Source organism: Marmota monax, unplaced genomic scaffold, assembly GCF_021218885.2.
Source record: "Marmota monax isolate L192 unplaced genomic scaffold, Marmota_monax_Labrador192_F-V1.1 WCK01_AAM20220418_F8-fsc00045, whole genome shotgun sequence".
NCBI lineage: Eukaryota > Metazoa > Chordata > Mammalia > Rodentia > Sciuridae > Marmota > Marmota monax.
The window spans coordinates 719488-744745 of NW_026692132.1; the positions used below are offsets into that span (position 1 = coordinate 719488).

A 25258-nucleotide genomic window follows, 5' to 3' on the forward strand; every position below is an offset into this window, starting at 1 on the left:
ATGCAACAAAATTTCAGTTTGAATGAAATTTGAAGATCTGAAATGGGACACTTGACAATTCTTGCTCACCATGGTCAGGTCAGGGTTAAGGAAACCATGCTGGGCATCCGTGAATGAGGCTGTTGGTTTTAGACAAAGCACCGCGCTCCGCCTCCACCTCTCTTTCTCTTAAAGACTGTGAACAATTTTTTTGTGTCAGTGGACTGGGAAATAGCTACAAGGCCTTGTGGGAGAGCCTCTTTAATGTGTTCCTGGGCAACTGCCCACAGTAACTCTTCTGAGGGGAGGCTGGAGCCAAAGCTCAGTCTGAGAAATGAGTAGGTTCTCCCCGCAGAGGGAAGAGATCGTGACATCGGAACGCAGGGTCCTAAAAGCCCCAAACCATTCCTCCCCCACGTCCCCCGCATACCCTAAGACCCTGAGGCGTTTGCCGACCGTTATCAGGAGGGCGGGGCCTGGATCACGTGGTCGGCGCGGGGTCAGAACCCGGCGTGCGTGAGAACACGCCGAGACTCCGGCCTCGGCCGCGCGCCTTGGGTGCGCGCGCAGGCCGGGGGCGGGGCGTGTGGGTTGGGCCTCCGGCGCGCGCTGCGGGCGGGGGCGGGACCTGGACCCCGCAGGGCTCCGGGCGCGGGCGGGCGCGGGGGCGGGGCCTTCTGTGCTCCTGGACTAGCAGCGGTGGCGGTGGGATCCCGGTGACCCGCGGAGGGGTGCCTCAACCATGACTGCGGAGCTGCAACAGGACGATGCGGCCGGAGCGGCGGACGGCCACGGCTCGGTGGGCCAGCGACGCGACTGGGAGCCTGGGGGCCGCCCCGTGGCCCGGGAGGGGAGCGTGGGACGGGACGCCAGCGACGGCGGGCGCTGGCGCGCTGGAGGCCCGACGGGGCAGGCGAGGCCTGCAGGGTGCGGGGCTGGGGGCCGCGGGGTGCGCCACGCGGGCGGGCAGGGGTCCGCAGGCTGCGTCGGGACTGGCCTTTGGGCTAGGTTGCGGTCCTTGCGAGACTCGGGTTGAGGACTTCATTTTTGGGTCTGTGAGCAGGCTGATGATGGTGAAGGTAATTAGGTTATTTTGGAAAACCTAATATAAAGGACTGCACGTGGGGTTGTATGCATCAGGGTCACTAAGGAGAGTGCTCCTGGGCCCGATCAGGAGTGAGAAACTTCTGAAAGGGGCGGCATGGGTTGTTTTTGTTTTTACTCAAGTCAGTTTTATGGCAGTGTTGTTTTAAAGAGTGTAAAGAAGACCGAAGTTATCTCGCTTAAAGCCGAGGTTCAAAGAAGTGTAGAAAACTAGGGATCCTAATACATTAGCTTCCTCCTTTCCAGCTCGCTTTTCTTTCTTAATTCCCTCTCCTTTTCTTTTTTTGAAACAGAGCAGCCTCCCTAATTATTGCATTCATTTCTAGATTTTGAAGGAGGGTGGAGGAATAGGGTGATGGAACAGAAGTTATACTGATTTTGCTCTACCTACTTCATATCTAAGTTTGAAATCAGTACAAGGATTTCTGGGATAAGATGGTGAGAGTAAAAGAACAGTGGTTTGAGAGCAAATCAAAAGGCTATGAGGAAACTTGGGAAGTGGGGAATTTAAGAATATCTTCTAATGTTACTTTGGAATGTTATAACTTAACCACCTCCTCACCCCTCAGTACTACTTTTGGTTCAAGACAGAATGGGAAATCTGTGACAAATATTCAAATACAAGTTTGGAAGTGAGAAGTGAGAAGTTTTGTAAAATGTAATACAGAGGTGTCATAAAGTGCTGAAGGAGAAACCTTTTGTGCCTTTTTATTCTTCTGATGCACTCAGAAAACCTGGAGTATATAACATGCACACACTTTTTAAAACTTACGTAGAAAAAGATATCTCCAGGTCCTGGGCTCCAAAGTGAAAGTATGTGAATGGTGTTTTATGTGCTGACTTCTAATGGAAATATTATTGTTAGATGCTCAGTGCCTTTGGAATTTCAACCAGGATTTTTCTCTTGTTTGGTTTCAGAGATCAGTTCTATTTGTTTTTTAGGACAGTGACTTAAAAACAGGTAGGAAAATGTTGGTTTCTAGACAGTTATATTGATTTAGATAATAGACTATTTTAAGGGAGAGCAAGTCATATTTAAATTTGTTGGGACTGTCATGTAAGACCATGTCATGTGCCTGTTAATCAGTGGCATCTTCATTTATCTTTGCCATAGTTTGAGAAGTGACCCCTGTTTCAGCACTCACCATTTGAGAGTTTGTATGTGGGGTGTTTGATGAGCATTTGTATATAAGTCATAGTTATTTTGGGAAGGCTTGGCACTGTAGTGGCTACTGGCTACAGCGTCCTGATCTTTGGCGGCCTGCAGAGTGATGACATTTACTGTTCTTCCCAGTGATTCGCCCAATACTGACAGATGATAAGCTTGGAATGCTTGATAATTTTTGCCCCCCCCCCCCCCCGCTTTTTTTTTCCTAATGTGAATTCTTGAAGTTACCAGTTTAGTTTGAAGGAACTTTTACCTTTTTACATCTTGGAAGATTTTAATAATTTCTTCCCTAGAATAGATTCTTTTATTTTGAATTCTGAGGCATTCTACCTTTCTGTTAAAAGATATTTAATTGTTATAGTTGAGAAGAGCTATCCTCCCCTGACACTGAAAGGCTATTTAAAACCTACAATCCTTCCCTTCCCTTATTGGTCAGTTAAGAAGACAAAACCCTTTATAGCCCCCCAAGAATTTTAGTGAGAGAAAAATGTAATTCTCTTGAAATACACTCTCAGTGTGTACTGAAATCTCAGAGTGGCCACTTTGTGATATTACTAAATCCCCAGATTATAGACTGATTATTTCTAAAAGGTTACTTATTGACAGATTCCTATATATTAATTAGTTGTTGATGTACATAAAAACCAGCAGAAAGTTTACTTGTTACAGTGTAAACAAATTGTAGTGTAAACAACTTGAAATCAGTTTGGTTCCTTTTTATTTATTTATTTTTAATTTTTTTAGTTGTAGATGGACACAGTACCTTTATCTTATTTATTTTTATGTGGTCCTGAGGATTGAACCCAGTGTCTCACATGTGCTAGGCAAGCGCTCTATAACTGAGTCACCCCTACCCCCAGTTTGGTTCTTATAAACCTCTCATCCGTGGCAGCAGTACTAAGGGTTGACATCACACTTTTTGTGGGGGGCAGGGATGGTACTGGGGATTGAACCCAGGGGACTCCACCACTGGGCTACATCATCAGTCCTTTTTATTTTTTATTTTGAGATAGGGTATTGCCGAGTTGCCAAGGCTTGCCTTGAACTTGAATCTATCTTCCTGCCTCAGCCTTTTGAGTTGTAGGGTGTCTAGCAGGCTGACATTACACATTCTTTAGGATAGCTCAAGCCCTTTTAAAATGTGTTAATTTTAGTGAATGTAATACCCTTTTATGCTTTTTCTTCATTTATTAAGTTTTCATTTCCTTTTGCATTGTCTCATTAATTGTGACTTTTGGAACATCAGTAGGTCAATGATTGGTTGGCTTCACAACTCTCATACTCAGCTACAGTTATTGTTCACTCAGTAACAACAGTATTTATAAGACATGTTGACAGATAGGCTCTTACCAGGCACTCTTTCTTTCTTTTTTTAAAAATATGTCAATGGACATTTATTTATTTATGTATTTATGTGCGGTGCTGAGAATTGAACCCAGTGCCTCACATATGCTAGGCAAGTGCTCTACCACGGAGCTACAGCCCCAGCCCATCCAGGCAAGGTCTTTCTATGTGTTTTGTTTCTTTAAAGAAATTTAAACCAATAGCAAAGTGGAAGCAAGTGCCTTCCAAGAAAAATTATGATGCTGATACCTGTAATAGTTAATACCAGTAATTGAGCATTTATTGTGTGCTAGACCCTGTGCTTAGAACTTAATAAATTTTTGTCTCAATATTTATAGAAATTCTTTTATTTTTTTGGTGGTGCTGGGGATTGAACTGAGGGGCACTCAACCATTGAGCCACATCTCCAGCCCCCTATTTTGTTTTTTATTTTGAGACAGGGTCACATTGAGTTGCTTAGTACCTCGATTTCGCTGAGGCTGGCTTTGAACTAACGATCCTCCTGCCTCAGCCTCCTGAGCTGCTAGGATTACAGACGTCTGCCACTGTAACTAATATTTATGGAAATTCTATGAGAAGGCTTATACTTTTTAAAATATCTAAGGTCACCCAGCTCAGAAATTGTACAGCCAGATCGAACCCAGGCAATTGAGTCCAAGAGCCCGAGATATCTCTGGTTCTATCTCTTAGTTGATGGAGCCATTGTCCTAGGCCAGAACCTTCCCATTAATCTCTTAATGTCTTCTCTGTGAATTTCCTCCTAATGTTTTAAACTCCTAATCTTTCACTTGCACTCTTTCTTTTCTTTTTCTTTTGGCACTGGGGATTGAACCCAGGGGCACTCAACCACTGAGCCACATCCCCAGCCCTTTTTGTTCTTTTATTGTGAGACAGGGTTTCTCTGAATTGCTGAGGTCCTCACTTCTAGTTGTTTGGTTGGCCTTGAACTTGTGATTCTCCCCTCCTGAGTGGCTGGGATTACAGGCATGCGCCACCAGGCTTGGCTTTTCCCTTGCACTCTTTCTAAACATAATTTTCTTTCCTATGTTTGACTGAGCTCCCTGATGTCTAAGTAGTTTCATGTTTTGTCCAAATGCCTTTCCCCCAGCATCTCATTGATTATCTCTAATTTTAGAGATAAGAAGAATTATATTTCCCTTCTTATTCCATCATTTCTTAGAAATAAACCTAGATTAGTAATGTGTAGTAGAGTGAGATTTTTGCACTCCAGGAGATGTTTGACAATGTTTGGAGGTGATTTTGATTGTAATTGCTATGGGAAGAGGCTACTGGCATCTAGTGGGTAAAAGTCAGGAATGCTGCTAAACATCCTAGAATGTATAGGATAGCCCCAACAACAGGCCCAAAATGTAAATTGTGCGGAGCTTGAGAAATCCTCATGTAGATGTCTCTGTTTATTCTTTTATGTAATTTTTCCTTTATTATTCTCCTTTATTCTAGCCTACCACCCAGAAACTTTACTGTCTACTCCTTTGCTACTTAAATGGACCAGAGGCATCTGCATTACTTAGGACAGAAATGCTGAATGTTGGATGTGCTAGAGCCAGCTTGTACTGCTTTTCCAGCAGATTGTGTATGTCTCTCCTGTGTTTAGTGACCTCGTATTGATAGTTTGAGACCACAAGGGTGAGAATATTAATGGCCAGGGAAATAAGCACACGCTGAGATTGGCACACCATTGCTTGGACCTTCACTCTGGATCTATTGATTAGATTCTGTCTTTTGACAAGATTCCTGCATGATTCATTTGCGCATTAAATTTTGAAAAAGCTATGGATGGGTTTAATTCCCATTTTGTTGTGCACACATGTCCTCAATCCTGAAACAACAAAATTCTCTGTTGCCCTCTCCACCTGTTGTTTTGTTCACTTCTTTTTTTTTGGGGGGGGTGGTTACCTTTGGAACTCAGTTTCCAAACTGTGTCTTTCATTTCTTTTCCTTTTTTTTCCCCCCCCTTGGGTACAACCAATGAAAGAAATTTATATGTCAGTACAGGAGGATAATTGATGCATTTGTAGTATTTATTTCAATAATTCATCTCTCAGAACACAAACATAAAATCCATTATTCTTGATAACATGTTCAAAACCTGAAAGTGAGACAATGAATATGATAATTCTATTCTAAAACACAAGAAGAAAAATTTACCTGTTTCTTTTTTAAAACATTTTTCCAGTGACAATATAATTCAGACTTTATGTAGAAAACTTGGAAAATAGAGACCCAAGGATTTGGAAAATAGAGACCCAAGGATTAGGGGCATAGCTGAGTACTAGACTGCTTGCACCCTGGGTTCAATTCCCAGTACTGCCAAAGAGAGAGAGAGGGTGGGGGGGAGGGAGACACCTGCGCAGGATTAAGTCTTAGCTGATGGGAGACAAAGCCAGGTTAGTTTAGTTCCTATAGTACCATAGAGATTGAGGTGGCAACAACACTTGCAAATGGCTTTGGGGATCAGTCTGGAGTTCAACAAGGAGAAGGCTGATTGCCTAGAGGCCTGCAGAGAGGCTGATCCAGTAGCATATGATTGAGTAGTAGGGAAATCAGTGGTTTTACATAATCAGCATCCAGCTAGGCTAATGGTGAGTCTTGCCAAAGTAGGCTTTAGTAAGAATTTGTTATTCTTGAATGAAACAGATCTCAGAGAAGTAACCTGTCATTAAAATGGTATCCAGGTGCATGCCTGTAAACCCAATTATTACTTGGGAATCTGAGGCAGAAGGATTATAAGTTCAAAGCCAGCCTGGGCAATTTAGGAAGACTGCCTCAAAATTGGTGGAAAAATAATAATAAAGGCCTGGGGGTATAGCTCAGTGGTAGAGCACCCCTGAGTTCAATCCCTAGTACCAAAAAAATAAAAGTAAAGTAACCAGTGATTAACCACTTTCTGATCAAATCAGTGCATCTGTGGCCTTTCAGTAGCAGTAGTAATTCATGCCATTTTCCCTTGGTTGAATATCCAGTCTCATTCTCATGCTTTAATTATTTATCTGTGTGTGGTGGTTTTTTTTTTTTTTTAATTTTAATATTTATTTTTTAGTTTTCAGCGGACACAACATCTTTGTTTGTATGAGGTGCTGAGGATCGAACCTGGGCCGCACGCATGCCAGATGAGCGTGCTACCGCTTGAGCCACATCCCCAGCCTTGTGGTGGTGTTTTAATTATTATTTTGTTTTTATGATCCCTTATTACCACTTTTTAAAAAAATATTTATTTTTTAGTTGTAGTTAGACACAATTCCTTTATTTTATTTATTTATTTTTATGTGATGCTGAGGATCAAACCCAAAATGCTAGGCGAGTGCTCTACTGCTGACCCACAACCCCAGCCCTTAGCACTTTTTAATTGGTATTTATTTTGGAGTTTGGTTTTATTCTTATCTGTTATTTTCTTTCTCCTAAAAACTTCCTGTGTGTATTTAATTTTTTTTTTTTTGTAGTTGTAGGTGGACAGAATGCCTTTATTTTATTTGTTTATTTTTTATGTGTTGCAGAGGATCAAACCCAGTGCCTCACGCATGCTAGGCAAGTGCTCTGCTGCTGTGCCCCAGCCCTGTGTGTATATTTTTTACAATTTTTTTTGTGTGTGTGGTGGTGGAGATTGAACTCAGGGATGCTTTACTACTGAGCATCCTCAGCCCTTTTATTTTTTAATTTTGAAACAGGGTCTCACTAAGTTGCTGAGGCTGACCTCAAACTTGTCTCCTGGGGATGTAGCGCAATGGGTAAAGTGCCTCAGGTTCACATACATACATGCACTCACATGCACACAAACGTGTATGTGCATGTATATGTAAATATATATAGGTATACATGTATACACATACATATACACATATGTAAATTGCAGGTCTTACTAAGTCATTTATGGCCTCCCTAAATTGTTGATGCTGGCTTTGAATTTGTAATCCTTCTGCCTCAGCTTCCTGAGTGGTGGGATTACAGGTACATGCCACTACACCCAGCAAGTGCTATGAATATTTGTATATGAGTATTTAAATACCTTTTTTCAGTTCTTTGGGATACATACCTAGAAGTGGAATTCCTGAGACATATGGTCATTCTATGTTTAACTTTTTGGGAAACTGCCAAGCTGTTTTCCATAGCAGCTGTTCCATTTTACATTCCCACCAGTAATGCACAGGATTGTAGTTTCTCTATATCTTCACCAAACTTTATTAACTGGGCATATAGGTACACACATGTAATCTCAGTCACTCAGGAGGCTGAGATTGAGGGATTGCAAGTTTAAGGCCAGACTCGCTAACTTAGGAAGTTCCTAAGCAATTTAGTGAGATTCTGTGTCAAAATAAAATTGGACTGAGATATAGCTCAGAGGTAAAGCACCCCTGGATTCAATCCCTAGTACCAAAAACAAACAAAAACCAAAAAACACTTTGCTGTTTTCTGTTTTTGTTCTTTTTTGTTTGATAATAGCCATCCTTATAAGTGTGAAATGGTAAATCATTGTTTTTTTTAATTAATAAATATTTTTTTAGTTGTAGTTGACACAATACCTTTATTTATTTATTTATTTATTTGTGGTGCTGAGGATCAAACCCAGGGCCTCACATGAACTAGGCGAGCGCTCTACCCTGAGCCACAACCCCAGCCCTCCCAATCATTGTGGTTTTGATTTGTATTTCTCACATGACTTATGTTGTTAACATCTTTTCACAAATTTATTGTCCATCTGTTTATCTTCTTAAAATGTCTTTTCAAATTTTTGCTCATTCCATTTTTCCCCCTCCCCTCCCAACACCCCCACCCATTCCCACACACTGGGTCTTGAACCTAGTAGTACTGCACCCTGAGCTGCATTATGCCCTATTTATTTATTTGTTTATTGATTTATTGGTACTAGGGATTGAACTGAGGGGTGCTTAATCACTTCCCAAGCCCTTTTTTGTATTTTATTTAGAGGCAGGGTCTCACTGAGTTACTTAGTGCCTCGCTGTTGGTGAGGCTTTGAACTCCTGATCCTCCTTCCTCAGCCTCCCAAGCCACTGGGATTACAAGCGTGAGCCACCACATCCAGCTTCCCAAGCCCTTTTTATTTTTTATTTTGAGACAGTATCTCGCCAACTTGATTAGGGCCTTGTTAAATTACTGAGGCTGGCTTTGAACTTGTGATCTTCCTGCCTCAGTCTCCTGATCCTCTTGAGATTACAGGCATGTGCTGCTGAGTCTATGTGCTATGGAACCCGGCTCATTTTGCTTTCTTAATAATGTCCTCTAGTGCACAAAAGTGTTTAATTTTGATGAAATCTAATTTGCTATTTTTGTGTGTGTATAATACTGGGTATTGGACCAGGGCCTCATGTGCTGGGCAAGTACTCTCCCACTGAACTACAATACCATACCCAGATTCAGTATGTTTTCCCCTTTTGTTGCTCATGCTTTTGGTGTCATATTAAGAATCCATTATCAAATCCAAGGTTATGAAGATTTGCCTCTATGTTTTCTTTCAAAAGTTTTATACTTTTAACTCTTAAATTTAGGTCATTGATGCATTTTGAATTAATTTCTGTTTATTGTATGTGACATGGGTTCAGTGTCATTCTTTTGCTTGTAGATAGATATTCCGTTGCCCAGAACCGTTTGTTGATGAGACTGTTTTTTCCCATTAAATGATATTGATACCCTTGTTGAAAATCAGTTGACCATAGATGAATGAACTTTCTGGACTCTCAACTTTCATTTCATTTTTCTGTATGTCCGTTCTTATGCCATACTAGAGTATTATGATCAGTGTAGCTTTTTAGAAAAATTTCAAAAAACTAGGAAGTGTGAGTCCTCTGACTTTTTTTTTTTTTCAATATTGTATTGGCCTTTCAGGGTCTGTTGGAATTCTGTGTGAATCTGAGGATCACCTTTTCCATTTCTCCAAGAGGCCATTGGAATTTTGATAGAATTGCATTGAATTTGTAGATCATTTTGGTGGTGTTGCTATTTTGGTAATAAGTTGTTCTGATGGTTAATATTATGTGCTAATTTTATTGGGCTTTGGGGTGCCCAGACATTTGTCCAGGTATTATTTTAGGTGTATATGTGAGGGTATTTTGGGATGAGAATGAGATTGAATCAGTAGACTGGATAAAGCAAATTGCTTTCTCTAATGTGGGTGGGCCCTATCCGATTGATTGAAGACCTAAGTAGCACAGAAATTCTGATTAAGAGGAAACTTTGAGGCTAGGAGGTGGCACACACCTGTAGTCCCAGCGACTTGGGAGGCTGAGGGAGGTTGAGGCAGGAGGATCACAAGTTCAAACCCAGCTTCTGAAATTTAGGCCTGAAGCAACTTAGTGAGACCCTATCTCAAAATAAATAAAAGGGACTGGGGATGTGACTCAGTGGTTAGCACCCGTGGTTTCAGTTCCTGGTAGGATGATGATGATGATGATGATGATGACGATGACGACATTTTCCCTGCCTGACTGCTGGAGCAGAGACTTTAGTCTTTTGTCCTTGTACTTCAACTTCCACAATCAATTCTCCTTGTTCTTCAAGCTTCACACTCAACCTGGAACTTACATCTTTTAGCTTTCCTATTTCTCAGGCCTTTAGATTTCCACTGAAATTTGCATTTTCAGTTCTCCTGATTCTGAGCCTCAGACTTGGGCTAGAACAATACCACTGGTCTCCCAATTCTTCAGCTTGAATGAATAGTCATGTGAACCAATTCCTTAACTCTCTCTCTGCATACACACGTATCCCCTATTGGTTCTTTTACTTTGAAGAACACTAGTACAGTCTTCCAGTTAATGAAGATGGGTATCTTTTTAAATTATTTAAGTCTTATATAACTTCTTTGAGCAATGTTTCGTAGTTTGCACAAATCTTTCACCTCTGTGGTTAAATTTATTCCTAGATATTTTATGATATTATTATAAATGAAATCATTTTCTTGATTTCCTTTTGGGTTGTACATTGCTGCTGTATAGAGGAAGAACATTTAATTTTTGCATGTCATTTTATATCCTGCAATTTTGCTTAATTTATTAATTCTTACTTCTAGTAACCTTAATTATTATTTTTTTTCTTGCCCATTGCTCTGTCTAGAACTTTCAGTAAAATGTGGTATAGTAATGGTAAAAGTGGGCATCTTTGTCTTGTCCCTGATTTCAAGGGTAAAACTTTGTCTTTCACTATTGAATACGATGTTACCTGTGGGTTTTTGTTGTTTGTTTTGATACTGATGCTTGAACCTGGAGAGTTTCTACCACTGACCCTTTACTTTGACATAAGATTTTGCTAAGTTACTTAGGGCCTTTCTGAGATGCTGAGGCTGGCCTCAAACTTGGGATCCTCCTGCCTCTACCTCCTGAATTGCTGGGATTTCAGGTGTGTGCCATTGTGCTAAGCACCTGTGTTTGGGGTTTTTGTTTGTTTGTTTAGTTTGTTTAAGACCCTTTATTATGTTAGGAAATTCCCTTCAATCCCTAGTTTTCTGGATCTTTTGTCATGAACGGTGTTGGATGCTGTCCAGTGCTTTTCTCTAGCAATCAAAATGATCATGCTGCCGGCATGCCTGTAATCCAAGTGGCTCAAGAGGCTGAGACAGTGCCTTAGCAATGACCAGGTGATGCACTAACAACTCAGTGAGACCCTGTCTCTAAATAAAATACAGAATAGGTGGGGATGTGGCTCAGTGGTGGAGTGCCTCTGAGTTCAATCCCCAGTACCAAAAAAGAAAAAATGATCATGCTGTTTTCTCTGTTTGTTTCCTTTTAGGTTATTGGCAATAGCATTCTCATAGGCATCCACTTACAAATATTTGCCTAAGCTTTATTTCTTCATTCTTTGAGTTATTCAAAGTGTAGTCTACCTTTCTCTTTTTCCTATTAGCATCCTGCCTCTCATCACAAATGATTTGGGTATTATCCCTTTGGCTTACAGTAGTTAAGCTTTCTTTCCCTGATCTCATCCTTACTTTGAACTAGTTGTTCACGTATGCTAGATTAATCTGCTTAAACACTGCCCCCCCATATCTCTTCTTATGATTATCCATTGTTCATCACATTAAATCTAAACTCATCCTGACATTTAGTTCCTTTCATAATCCAGTGTCACATCACCTCCCTGATTGCTGCTATTTATAAAAAACAAATTCCGCAGAGACCAACCTAATAGTAACTTAAAATTTAATTGTTAGATTTCTAAAACTATAATCATGAAAATTTGATTTCTTACTTTCCTCTGATATTTTCCTACTTTCATCTCTAGCAAAATTTTGTGATAATGGTATTTTCCTTAATTTTTGGAGATTCATTCCACTGTAATGACTTCCCAGACTCATTTTCTATATTTGGTTGGGTCATGTATTCAAGGAAATGAGAAAATATTGTCTTAATGAATTCTAAAGCAAGAAAGAAGCAGTGCAGAACATTATGTATAGTATAAAAAATATACTCATGGGTATAGACGGTTTCTGGAAAGATAGAAACCATGAGTAGTGTTTATCCCTTTAGAAATGGAACTCGAGGGAGGAGATACTTTCTTTTTCACTTTATATCCTTTTGTACTTTTGGAATTTCTTAATCAGTGGATGTGAAAAAAGGTAAAAATTTTTTACAAGTAAATAATGATTTATTATTCTCATTTTTTAAGGTTTTAGTTTAAACCAACCTACATCATATAAGAGCAGCTAAATGCTAAAATTATTTAAATGCCTTTGAAATTTTTAAGCCAGTTGATGAACTGAAACTGGTATTTTTATCAGTCAAGTAAATTATTAAATAGTCCAGGTCAGGGAATTTTATCATCCACAAAAAGCTGCTATTTGTCATTTTTACAAGTCATGTTGTTATGACTACATTAGGTTCTTCCCAGTGAATAAGTTGCACAACATAGGGTTGTTGCTGGGAGAAAAACTGAAAAAAATGCCAGGGCTTTGTGGCATTTTTTGTCAAAGTCAAAAAGGTTAACAGCATTCTTAGAGTGCATTGTTAAGAAACTGTTGTTAAGACAATACTATTTTATTTTTGCTTTATTTTATTTTTTTTTCTTTGACTCCTATTTAGGGTTTTTTTTGTTTTGTTTTGTTTTCTTGCATTGGGTACTGAAGTTTTATTTTAAAATTAGAAAACCAGTTGGTTAACTTTGGAGGGAATTTTATTAGATACACCTTCGTTGTTCTTTTGTGTAAAGGAACATACATAAAATTTAGAAGTCTTTGTAAGACTACACAATTAAAATCAGAAAATGTGTTTATCAGAATGATGAAGTGGCATCCCTGTTTGAAATAATTTAGAAAATGACTCTATATTAGTAATTAGTAGTGTTTCTTTATTTGATCAGAGTTTTAACTTAGTTGCAGTAGGATTAGACCAATTGTTTGTGACAGAAACTTAATAGCTTAATTTTTTTTCTATTAATAAAATCCTGTTTGTTGCTTATTGCGAAGTGGTTTATTGCTTTTAAGAAAATCTCTCGGTTATGAACTGTAGACTGAATTGCCCTAAAGCCATTGAGTAGTTGAGGTCTGAAAGTTGAGAAGGGTGTGTGTGTGCACTCTCCTATTTTTCCTGCCTCTGGGCAGGAAAAAAAGAGTACTTGTTTGTGAAAACAGTGTGAACTTAGTCAAGGAAATGCAAACCTGTTGGTTCTTGCTAACCTTTGGCTTCATTGTGACAGGAGCACAGGCTTTGTCTTGTCTCCTGTTGGGTGTGTACTTTATATATAGCAGTGTAGTTAGAGGGAAGGTAACATTTATATCTGCTTTCTTTAAAGTTCCAGAAAAAATAGAACTTTTAGTACAGTAGAATCCTGATGAATTTAGTTTGTCTGTTACTATAAAGTCAGCATTTAATAGTCATTAGGATTTTGAAGGTAGGTACTTGCTGAGAATTTAAGTTTAGTTAAATATTTACAGGATGGAATCAAGTCAGTGCAATCAAGCAGTTGGGTATGTGTATCAATAGCATAGAATAAGCCTTGTGAAATCTATGATTCACACTTTTTTTAAATTCACTCTCTTAATATCTGTCTTTTTTTTTTTCCCCGAAGTGTGGTGTTTTTGCAAGGATTGCACTCAGGGGCAGTCAACCACTGAGCCATACCCCCAGCCCTATTTTGTATTTTATTTAGACACAGGGTCTCACTGAGTTGCTTGGTGCCTCATCATTGCTAAGGCTGACTCTAAACTCGAGATCCTCCTGACTCAGCCTCTCAAGCCACTTGGATTACAGATGGGCCTGCACTTGGTTAATGGCCATCTTTGATTTATATTTTAACTCAAAACATCTGATGATAGTTTTTTCCCCCCCTGTACTGGGGGTGGAACCCAGGAATGCTCTTACCACTGAGCTACACCTCCACCCCCAGCCCTTTTTATTTTTTATTTTGAGACAGGATCTTACTAAATTCTAAAGACTGGCCTCATTTACCATTCTTCTGTCTCAGTCTCTCCAGTTGCTGGGATTATAGGCATGTGCTACTGCACCCAGCTCATAAATAGGTTTTATAAATCTTAATTTACATATTGCCTGACTTTTAGGATTGTTACAAGGATTATACATTATATAAGGCACCTGGGTTTCAGTAAATGCTAGTTGCAATCATTATCAGCACTAACTTAAGGATAAATTCAAATTGGGCAGTTATGTTGTATGATTATTGCTTTACTAGAGAAAAGAACTTCATATGTAAAACAATTGAACTAAAAGCCCCATTCATTTACAGGCGCATTGTTTCCTCAATATGGGGGCTTAGAAAAGAGAAAGAATAGTGTGGGCCAGAGTTTTTGAAAGGACTGTGTGAAGGAACTAAGGTGAAGTAAACCCTTGACTGTAGGTTGTCTTCTATAGTTCACCAATGGAAGAGGTGTTACTAGAGATAATAGGAGCAACATTATAAGACCTGCTGTAATTTGGATCTTGAATGTCCTCCAAAACCCTTGTTGAAGGATTGGTTCCTAGCCATTGGTGCTGTTGGAAGCACAGCATGATATGGTGTAAGTGCCGGATATGGAGTCAGGCAGCCTGGGTTCAAATCCCAGCCTGAGCCAGGCACTATGGTACATGCCTGTAATCCCAGAAGTTTGGGAGGCTGAGACAGGAGGATCATGAGTTCAAAGCCAGGCTCAGCAAAAAGCGAGGCACACTAAGCAACTCGGTGAGACCCTGTCTGTAAATAAAATACAAAATAGGGCTGGGGATGTGGCTCAGTGGTCGGGTATCCCTGAGTTCAATCCCCAGTACCAAACAACAACAAAAAAAAAAAAAAAAAAAAAAAGCCTAATTCTTAGCTAGCAATATCCTGTGTAAGTTACTTGACCTACTCTGTGTGCCTCAGTTCTCTGTCAAATGGTCATAATTCACATCTCACAGATTTGTTATATAAGAGCTAAATGGTTACATGAGTTAATACGTGGCTGTAGTTGTAGATCAGTAGTAGAGTGCTTGCCTAATATGTGTGAGGCACTGGGTTGATCCTCAGCAACACATAAAAGTAAGTGAATAAAGGAATTTGTTTCTAAATTTACTACATGCATGCAAAGTGTTTAGAATGGCACCTGTCTAGAAGTAAGCAGCATATGTTATATATATTTTTTTTGATACTGGGTATTGAACCCAGGGGTACTCTACACTGATCTACATCCTCAGCCCTTTTTATTTTTTATTTTGAGACTGTATCTTACTAAGTTGTTGAAACTGGCCTCTAAATTGTGATCCTCCTGCTTCAGCCCCCCAGGTGGCTAGGATTACAGGCACATGCCACCATGCCCAGTTTATATATTAGTTTTTACTGGGATTATTTTCTGTAAATCAAGAATTTCATATGAAAATGTGATTATCTATTCCATTGTTACCTTCTTAGTCACTTTGGTATTAATATGCTACTTATGTCCCCAAACCCTTTTGAGGGTATGTTGATTTTGGTCTTTTATAAATTTGCATTTGATTGGGATATCTAGATTCACATACTTTTACACAGTAAAATCAAATGAAATTAGAATTAGTTTGGAAAAAAGTTTTAATACCTTATTGTTGTGAAAATCACATGGTGGTTTTCAACTTCTGCCAAGGCTAAATAACACCTTTTAGTCTGATAATCACCCTCCCTTGTGTACAATGACTGGCTTTAACAAGACCCATGGCCTCAAAGACTGCTGACCATAGCAGGATAGGGTTCCATTTCTAGCCTCTGACTGTGGCCTATGACGAGAACAGAAAGGCCGTTGATGCTTTTTCAAGGACTGTGGAGGGATGTTTCAGTTAGTTATTTCTAGTTGTGTGATACTTAAGTGTTGCATTGTTGAGCCCTCAGCTGTTGAAGAAGGCAGGATACTGTTTCTGTTACAGCTGGCAGTAACCATAGACTCTCTTTGAGTTCTATTACTAATTGAAGTTAATATAATGTTGAAGCATAGAGTTTTGAGTCAGAACTTTATTCTGGTATTACCTTAGTTGTGGTATAAATTAGATTTCTTCTCACTGAATTAATTTTGAACTTGATTGTTTTTAATATTCATCTAAAAGATCATTATGTCTCAAGTTATTTAAATCAAGCTATACTTGTAAATAAGTATTTTGTGTGAAGTTTTGACTGTGAGAAACATAAATCGATAGTTTGAAAGACTTTAAGGCTAAAAAGGAGTTAATAACGGATCTTATAGCTGAAAGTTAACCAGTTAGGTGTTTTTTTAATTTTTTATTTTGGTTGTAGATAGACACATACCTTTATTTTATTTATTTAATTTTATATGGTGCTGAGGATCGAACCCAGTGCCTCACACATGCCGGGCATACCACTAAGCCACAACCTCAGCCCCCTAGTTAGGTTTTTCCATGATGCATATCAGAAGAGAACACATTTCATAGGTCATTTTTTTTCTTTGTCATGTTTTTCTTTTTTAAAAGAAAAGCTGTTGAGCTTAACCATAGTTCATTCTTTTGGAATAAATATTTCATCATTTAGAAAACTCTAACTTTAGCTATACTTCTGTTTAATCAGCTCTGAAGTTTTAAATATGATGTTGGTGGTACTAATCATTTGTAAGTTATATGATTGGAAACATTGTCAGTGAAAAATGACACACACAAGTGGCATGTGCAGTCAAGTTTAAAATAGCTGCTCCTCACATCCATGCAAATTCCCTGGACTCCTTATATGACCTATTTATGCACACTTACAGAAAGCAAAACCTAAGCATCCATTCGGCTAAACTACTACATTTTTAAATGTTTTATTTATTGGTAGTTTTACTTTTTTTTCTTCATATTTTGTAAGTGCCCATGGCATTTGCCTTGATTAGGCTTTTAAAAAATTAATAGATTTGGCAGTCAGTTCCTTGTTAGATGGATCTTGTCAGTTCTTCAGAGTAAAAAAATGCATGTCTCAGGCCTATCTATCCAAGATGTGCCCAGTTTTATTTTCTGTTTGACATGTCTTTTTTTCCCCCATCTCAAATATAGAGCTGCCAAATGCTGTTAAATCAACTGAGAGAAATCACAGGCATTCAAGATCCTTCCTTTCTTCATGAAGCTTTAAAGGTTGGTTTGTAGACCCCTTTTAGCCAACAGCCTTTAAAATAGTTGTCTGTATAATACTTGTGTCAGTTCAAGCTATCTTTATGCCAAAATAAAAATACATATAAGGGACAGAAATTGAACAGGTAAATGGCCCAGTTTCTTCAGTATGTTAATTGTAAAGGGATGGGGGACACTTTTGGAGAAACCCTACAAAGTCAAAGAGATTTAAGAGTCATATCAACCAGTTACATTGTACAAACCTTATATAGGTCCTGATTGAAACCGGCAAACCAAATAATATTTGAGACAAGGAAATACCCCCCACCTCCATCCCCTCTGGTACTGGGGATTAAACCCAGGGCACTTAACCACTGAGCCAAATCCCTAGCCCTTTGTATTTTTTATTTTGAGACAGTGTTTCGCTAAATTGCTTAGGGCCTTGCTAATTTGCCAAGGCTGGGTTTGTACTTGCAATCCCCCTGTCTCATCCTCTGGAGTTGCTGGGATTACAAACTGATTATAGGCCTGCACCAAAGCACCTGACAATACCATTACTCTTAGACTTTGTGGCCTGTATTTTTAAAAAGATGCAATCTAAAATGTTGACCAGTGAAATGATAAGATGCTTAGACTTTGCTTCAGAATGCCTGGGAAGGGGTAGGCAGTATAGATAAAACAAGATTGATCATGACTTGATAATTGTTGAAGCAAAGTGATGAGTACGTGTTTTTTCACTATACTGTGGTAAATTTTAGACATTTTTTCTTTTCTTTTTTTAAATCTTTTTTTTTTTTTTTTTTGGTGGGGTTCTTTTTTTTGGAACTGGGGGTCAAACCCAGGGCTTTGTGAATGCAAGGTAGATGCTTTGCCACTGAGCTACATTCCAGCCCTTAGAAGTTTTTTCTTTTTTTTTTTTAATTGTTTTTATTTATAGATGGACACATTATCTTTATTTTTATTTATGTGGTGCTAAGGATCGAACCCGGGGCCTCATGCATGTGAGGCAAGCACTCTACCACTGAGCTACAACCCCCAGAAATTTTTTCTAATGGAAAATTCCAAACCCATATGTATACGTGTGTGCTATAAATAATTTGCATATACATATATGTCTGGGGGTGTACTGGACATTGAACCTAGGATTACCACTGAGCCATATACCCAATGCTTTTTATTTTTTTATTTTGCAACAGGGTTTTGTTAAGTTGCTTAGGGCCTCACTAAGTTGCTGAGGCTGGCCTTAAACTTGCAATCCTTCTATCTCAAAAACCAATATTATATCTATTATAAAATATGGTAACTGCTTATTATTTTAGAGGCTGACTCTTCAGAATCTCTGTTACTTGTCGGCTCTCATTTGACACATTGAATTTGAACTATTTTGTGAAATCAGGAATAATAAGATTTGAAACAAAGACAAATATACAGCAAGATTTTGCTTTTGTTTGCATGTTGTGGGAATCAGAGCATAGAAACTTAACTCCTGTAACTTGGGTGTTGATTATACCTTCAAGCAAATTAGACTCATTGTACTCTACCATACTTTTTCTCTTCTTTTCTTTTTTTGTTGTCACTGAGGATTTAGCCCAGAGCATCCTACATGCTAAACAAACACTTTACTACTTAGCTACATTCCTCATTCTTTTTGAGACAGATCTCACTAAAATGCCCAGGGTGGTCTTGAACTTGTGATTCTCCTGCCTCAGCCTCTTACAGATTTGCACCACCACACCTGGCTCATATTTGCTTTGTCTACCTTATACCTAGAGTTACACCTAGACTTTACTCATTGTCACCATGGTAGTAGGGAGGTATAACCCCAAAACTGTCTTTCTACTTACCTTACACTTTGATTCTTTACTTTTGAAATGTTTTTTGTTTTTCTCCCCTTAGGCCAGTAATGGTGACATCACTCAGGCTGTCAGCCTGCTCACTGATGAGAGAGTTAAGGAGCCCAGTCAAGACACTGTTGCTACAGAACCATCTGAAGTAGAGGGGAGTGCTGCCAACAAAGAAGTATTAGCAAGTAGGTCTCTCTTTCTATGAATTTGCACAAAATTTGTGTGTATGAGTTCTCTACAAAGCCTGTCAACCCTTTGAATAGCTAACTCTTGAGTCATTGCTATGTAGCAGGCATAATTGTGAGCTTAAAATTTTTAAAAAAATATTTATTTTTTAGTTGTAGTTGGACACAATACCTTTATTTCACTTTTTTTTTTTTTTTTTTTTTGGTGCTGAGGATTGAACCTGGGCCGCACGCTTGCCAGGCGAGCGCGCTACCACTTGAGCCACATCCCCAGCCCTTTATTTCACTTATTTATTTTCATGTGGTGATGAGGATCGATCCCAGGGTCCTGCACGTGCCAGGCAAGCACTCTACCGCTGAGCCACAACCCCAGCCCCTAAAATTTTTTTTGAATTCATTCATTATTTAGTACTTAATCAGTGAGCACTAGCTATGTGCGAGACACTCTGGTGGTCCTGGGGATTAAGTCCACAAGAAGGCCAAGCTGAGGCTGAGTGAGTTGGGAGGGCACTAAGAACTGTGGAGTATCCAAATGTGGTGGTGCACACCTGTAATCCCAGCAATTCTGGAGGCTGAGGCAGGAGGATCCCGAGTTTGAGCCCAGCCTTAGCAATTTAGCCAGGCCCTAAGCAACTTAATGAGACTCTGTCTCAAAATAAAAAATACTAGGGATCTAGATTAGTGGTAAAGCACCCCTGAGTTCAGTTCCCACTATAAAAAGAACAGTGGAGGAACTGGAGGTGAGTCATGTGCATCCTTTGTAAGTGCTGGCTGATACTCCCAGTTAAGTGGACAGCCCTTGAGAGTTTAGAACAAAGAGTGAGGTGAGCTGGTTTCCATTTTCTAGAGGCCATTCTGACTGCAGTGTTAAGAACAGAATGTGGAGGAGAGGGTAGTAAGGAGCCATGAGTCAGGTCAGAGAGCCCAGGACCATTCGGGAGGCTGTTCAGGTGATGGAGGCTTGGGCCAGCAGGCAGTTGTGGATGGGTGAGAAGTGCTTGCATTCTAACAGCTGTCTGGTGCTTTTTAGATAAAATCCATAGAATTTGCTTACTGCAGAGATAAGGATTGTGAGAGAAAGGTTTTTTTGTTTTTTGTTTTTTTCCTGAGCATCACTGAAAAGATAGAGCTGCACTTATCTAAGAGGGATAATCACTGGTGAAACAGGTTTAGGACGAAGATGAAGGGATCACTTTTGATAATACTAAGTTTGAAATACCTGATATTCAGATGGAGATGTCCAGAAAGTAAGGAGACCCAGGTGTGAAGTTCAGGGGAGAGATCCTGACTAGAGCTAGGTAAGCATGGAATCAGGAAATGCTATGTAAAGGTGTGTGATTAATGAGCCAAGTCTCCAAGGAAGTGGTGTAGAAAAGGTAAAAAGTTCAGCAGCTGAATGTTCCCAGTCTAGGGAGGTGATGAGTATTGAGGGAAAACCTGGAGGGTGTACTCTGAAAGCCAAGGAGGCTTCTGGGAAGAAGGAACCACCAGCTGAGTCAGATGGTGTAAGTGGACATTTGGCCTGTTTGAAATTTTGAGCTATTCTGAATAATGCTGCTGTGTGTATGTGTGGATATATATATGTACATCTATATATGTATGTATGTGTATATATGCATATAATAATTTTTTTTTTAAAGAGAGGGGGAGAGAGAGAGAGAGAGAGAGAGAATTTTAATATTTATTTTTTAGTTTTCGGCGGACACAACATCTTTGTTTGTATGTGGTGCTGAGGATCGAACCCGGGCCGCACGCGTGCCAGGCGAGCGCACTACCGCTTGAGCCACATCCCCAGCCCTACATATAATAATTTTCAACTCACAGCATATATTACGTATAATATCTATAACATATAATACGTATGTGTATACAAAACATGTATTTTTTGGTGGTACGGGGCATTGAACCCAGGGTTACTTTGCCACTAAGCTATGTCTTTAGCTCTTTTTATTTATTATTTTGAGACAGGATCTTCCTAAGTTGTCCAGGCTAGCCTTAAACTGTAAACCTGTACACTCAGAAAAATGAGAAATTATACCCCATCTGATTCAAATGTATGATATGTCAAGATCATTGTACTATCATGTGTAACTAATTAAAACAAAAAAATTTTAAAAAAATGTGAAACTCCATACCAATTAAACAACCTCTTTCCTTCCTCCTCCTAGCCTCTGATAACCCCATTCTTTTTTTATTTTCTTTGTTCTTTTTCTTTCTTTTGGGTCCTGGGGATTGAACCCAGGGGTGCTTAACCACTAAGCTCCACATCCCAGCCCTCGCTATTGTTTATTTTGAGACACGGTCTCTCCAAGATGCTGAGGCTGACCTCAAATGTGCATTTGTACCTTTTCAGGGACATGTTTTGCAAAAATTTCTCCTGTGGGTTGACTGCACTTTCTTCATGGTGTCCTTTGAAGCCTAAAGGTTTTATTTTTTATTTTTAATTTTCTTTAAATTTTTTGTATTGAACCCAGAGCTTTGAGCATGCTAGGCGGGCGCTCCACCACTGAGTCACTCCCCAGCCCCCAAAAGTTTTTTATGTTTTTATTGGGCCTGGGGATTGAACCCAGGGCCTTGTGCATGCTAGACAAGCACTCTCCAACAAGCATATGCCATCATGCCTGGCATTTTTTTTTAATTAGAGCATTATATTATACATAATAAGTTCATTTGGACAAAATCATACATGCATGGAATTTGATTTACTCCATTTTAGTCCTCAGTGTGCCCAAGTTCCCTTTCCCTCTTCCCTTCTGCTACTTTACTGATGATCTTTATGTTTATTGTATGCCAGGTAGCATGATCTTTTGTGTTTGTGTGTGTGTGTGTGTGTGTGTGTGGTACTGACCTATATCCCCAGCCCCCTTTTTTTGTGAGACAGGGCCTCACTGAGTTGTCCAGGCTGGCCTTGAACTTGTGAACTTTCTTCGTTAAGAAGCTGGGATACAGGTGTGCACCACTGTGCCTGGCACAGTTTTGATTAGTGCAGTTTTGTGTATCTATATGTACTGTCTTTCATTTTAGATTAAATGTTCTTCATTGCTGGTGTATAGAAATTAATTTAACCTTTTATACATTGGTCTGTTATTCACCTATTTTTTGTGGTGCTGGGGATTAAACCTAAAGTATTGTTCATGCCAGGTAACCACTCTACCACTGAGCTAAATTTAGTCACTAATTAGAACTATTTTTTATAGATAATTTTGGGTTTCCCTTGTAGATTATTATCATCTGTGAATGATTATTGCTTTGCTTATTATCCAGTATGTATGTATGTATGTATTTAGTTAGTTAAGATGTCTCACTACATTGTTTAAGACTGGTCTTAAACTCCTTATCTCAAAGCAGTCCCATTTCAGATTCCTAAATAGCTGGAATTACAGGTATGTGCCACTGCACTTGGTTCAGTCTCTAAGTTCCTTTTGTACTAATTAGGACTTCTAAAGCCATGATAAAAAGTGCCATAACAGATGGGCATGCTTGGGTGCACCCCTATACTTCCAGGATTACAAGTTCAAGGCCAGCCTCAGCAACTTAGTGAGGCCTAAATAACTTAACAAGACACTATCTCAAATTAAAAAATGAAAAGGGCTCAGGATGTAGCTCAGTGGTAAAGTATACTGGATTCAATCCCTGATCCCACGAAAAAGGAGTGATAATCGAATTATTGAATTCTGTTTCTAATATTTTGGTTTTTTTGTCTCTGTGGTCATTTATGAGTTTGTAATTTTTTTTCTTACTGTTGTTGACAGGTTTTTATGTGTATACTATTATGCTAACTTCCTAAAATGAGTTGAATATTTTTTCCATTCTGAATAGTTAGTATGAATTGAAATAGTGTGACATTGAAAATCTTTTCCTTGAATGTTTTATATTTATTGAATTTTTTATGATGATAAATAGAGACTATGTGTTTAACTTACAGGTGTGGGATTTATTTCTCACTATGTGGAAAGACACTTTAGAAGAGGGTATTTGATTCCTACATTTTAATAGCTTATTTCTGTACTGTTGGCTAGTGTAAGGTTACAGTGTAGCATTTAAGTTATTCATTTGACTCTGGACAGAGTAATGAAATTGTTCTTACACAGATGAGCCATTGTAGGGACAGCTAGAGAGTATATCTGTTTGGGGAGTGTTTTTACCTTTTTTTTTTTTAATACTGCAGACAGAAGGGCAGTTTTCTGAGTAGTGTGGACTAATTAAATTTCTATTTATTTTATAGAAGTGATAGACCTTACTCATGATAACAAAGATGATCTTCAGGCTGCCATTGCTTTGAGTCTGCTGGAGTCCCCGAAAATTCAAGCGGATGAAAGAGAGCTTAACAGGTTATTGCTTTAATTTATATTCTATGCTCCCCGCATTTATGTGTAGGTCAGAGGCAAACAGCTCTGTGCGTGCCACTCAGGAATAATTCCACCAAATTCCTTTAATGGCACTTGAGTCAAATTGCTTTTAGGAGAAGCAGTGCACATTAGCGTGCTTTACCGTTTGGTTTACATTTAAAACCAAATGTGAGGAGGGTTTTTATACTCCAGTTGAAAGTTATCAGCCGTATATCATGGTGCACACCTGTAATCCTAGGTGCTTAGGAGGTTGAAGCAGAAGAATCACAAATTCGAGGCAACCTCAGCAATTTAGTAAGACCCTGTCTCAAACAAAAAAAAGAAAAAAGAAAGAAAAGAAATAAATGAAACTTAGTACTCAACTATCCTGCTTCAGAAGTGACTGGGGTATATATTGTGTGAATTGGTATTAATTTGATGATTGCTTGGTGCTGTTTACAGACATCCTTTTCCAGTGGTGGACTGTCATTTCTGAACATGCTTACCTTCTTGCACTGCTGAGTTGTTTCTTTCAGAGAAACATACCGCAGGGTGTTGTGTGCTGGGCAGTTTGGTGGCTCTTAGCTGTACCACACTTCTCTCTTTCCTCTTTCAATGGCAAGCACTTAGGGTGCTGTGATTAAAATGGAAAACGTTTAATAGTAACCATATGGACCTTATTAGTCATAGTCCCTGTGATGGAAGGATTGAAGTTTCTGTTTAATCCTTGCTTTTCGCCTACATTTTGTAGTTCCCATAGATACTATATAGCTGATAATTACCCAATAAGTAATTTTTCGGGCATTTTGAATGATTTATGAAAGGTCACCAGCATCCTCCATATACTATATTATTCTTTTAAGTATTTTCTTTTTTGATGTGTGGTATGTTGACACAATATAGGATGCATGAGGCAATCTCTGCAGAAATTAAACGCTCAAAGAGAAAACGCTGTGAAGTCTGGGGAGAAAACCCCAATCCCAATGACTGGAGGAGAGCTGATGGTTGGCCAGTTGGGCTGAAAAATGTTGGCAATACATGCTGGTTCAGTGCTGTCATTCAGGTATGATATTTTTAGAAGACAGCTGTGTCTTCTGGCAATACTTTTATGATTTATTAAACTGAAATGTGAGATATAACTTGAAAAAAAAATTAAAGCAGGTATGTAAAACTGGATAGTTTTTCCTGTGTTATTATTGTGTTTTGGTTGCTTTCATGTGTTTTGAATTTAGATGCTCTAAGTCTAAACTGGGCAATACTAAAAATGAAATCTAACCAGGAATGGTGCTACACACCTGTAATCCGAGCAACTGGGAAGTCTGAGGCAGGAGGATCATAGGTTTGAGGGCAGTCTGGGCAACTTATTGAGACACTTGTCTCAAAATCTTAAAAGGGCATGTAGCTATAGGTCAGTGGTAAAGCACCCTTAGGATCAGTTCAAACTTTGGAAAAAAATAAAAATAACAAGAAAGAAAAAAATGGTTGAACATGTATTGAATAAGTGTTTTGGGTCAGTAATAAGTGGCTACTGTATTACAGCAGAGTGAGCATAAACAAGGAGAAATAAGTTATTGAGAGGCTGTCTTGGGTAACCAGAGAGGAGATGAAGGCAGATTAGAGAAGGGAACTGGCAGAAGTTGTGAGAGAATTGAAGTAAAACATCTTTGAAGTGGTCATATCTGTATGCTTTGGTGAGCAATATCTGGAAGAGAGAGTTGGGTTTCTAGCTTGAGTAAGCCAGTGGATAAATAGTGCCATTTGACACTAGAGGAGAAATGATTTGTGTGTTAAGAGTGGATTTCAGGGCTGGGGA

General features: G+C 39.0%; 1 protein-coding gene across 11 annotated transcripts in view; it reads left to right on the forward strand.

Moving 5' to 3' along the window:
* Positions 1–645: 645 nt before the first annotated feature.
* Positions 646–25258, forward strand: part of Usp28 (ubiquitin specific peptidase 28) — a 64721-nt gene continuing 40108 nt past the window's right edge. For 7 of the 11 annotated variants that reach the window (XM_046465343.2, XM_046465360.2, XM_046465374.2 and 4 more), the window contains exons 1-5: positions 646–778; positions 17035–17112; positions 18985–19117; positions 23343–23448; positions 24349–24508. In XM_046465343.2, the coding sequence (XP_046321299.1) occupies positions 722–778; positions 17035–17112; positions 18985–19117; positions 23343–23448; positions 24349–24508 (534 nt within the window). In that variant the 5' untranslated portion in view covers positions 646–721. Of the gene's footprint in view, positions 779–1034; positions 1059–17034; positions 17113–18984; positions 19118–23342; positions 23449–24348; positions 24509–25258 lie in introns of those variants that run through there. The other 4 variants (XM_058586189.1, XM_058586199.1, XM_058586207.1 and 1 more) reach the window with 4 other exon arrangements.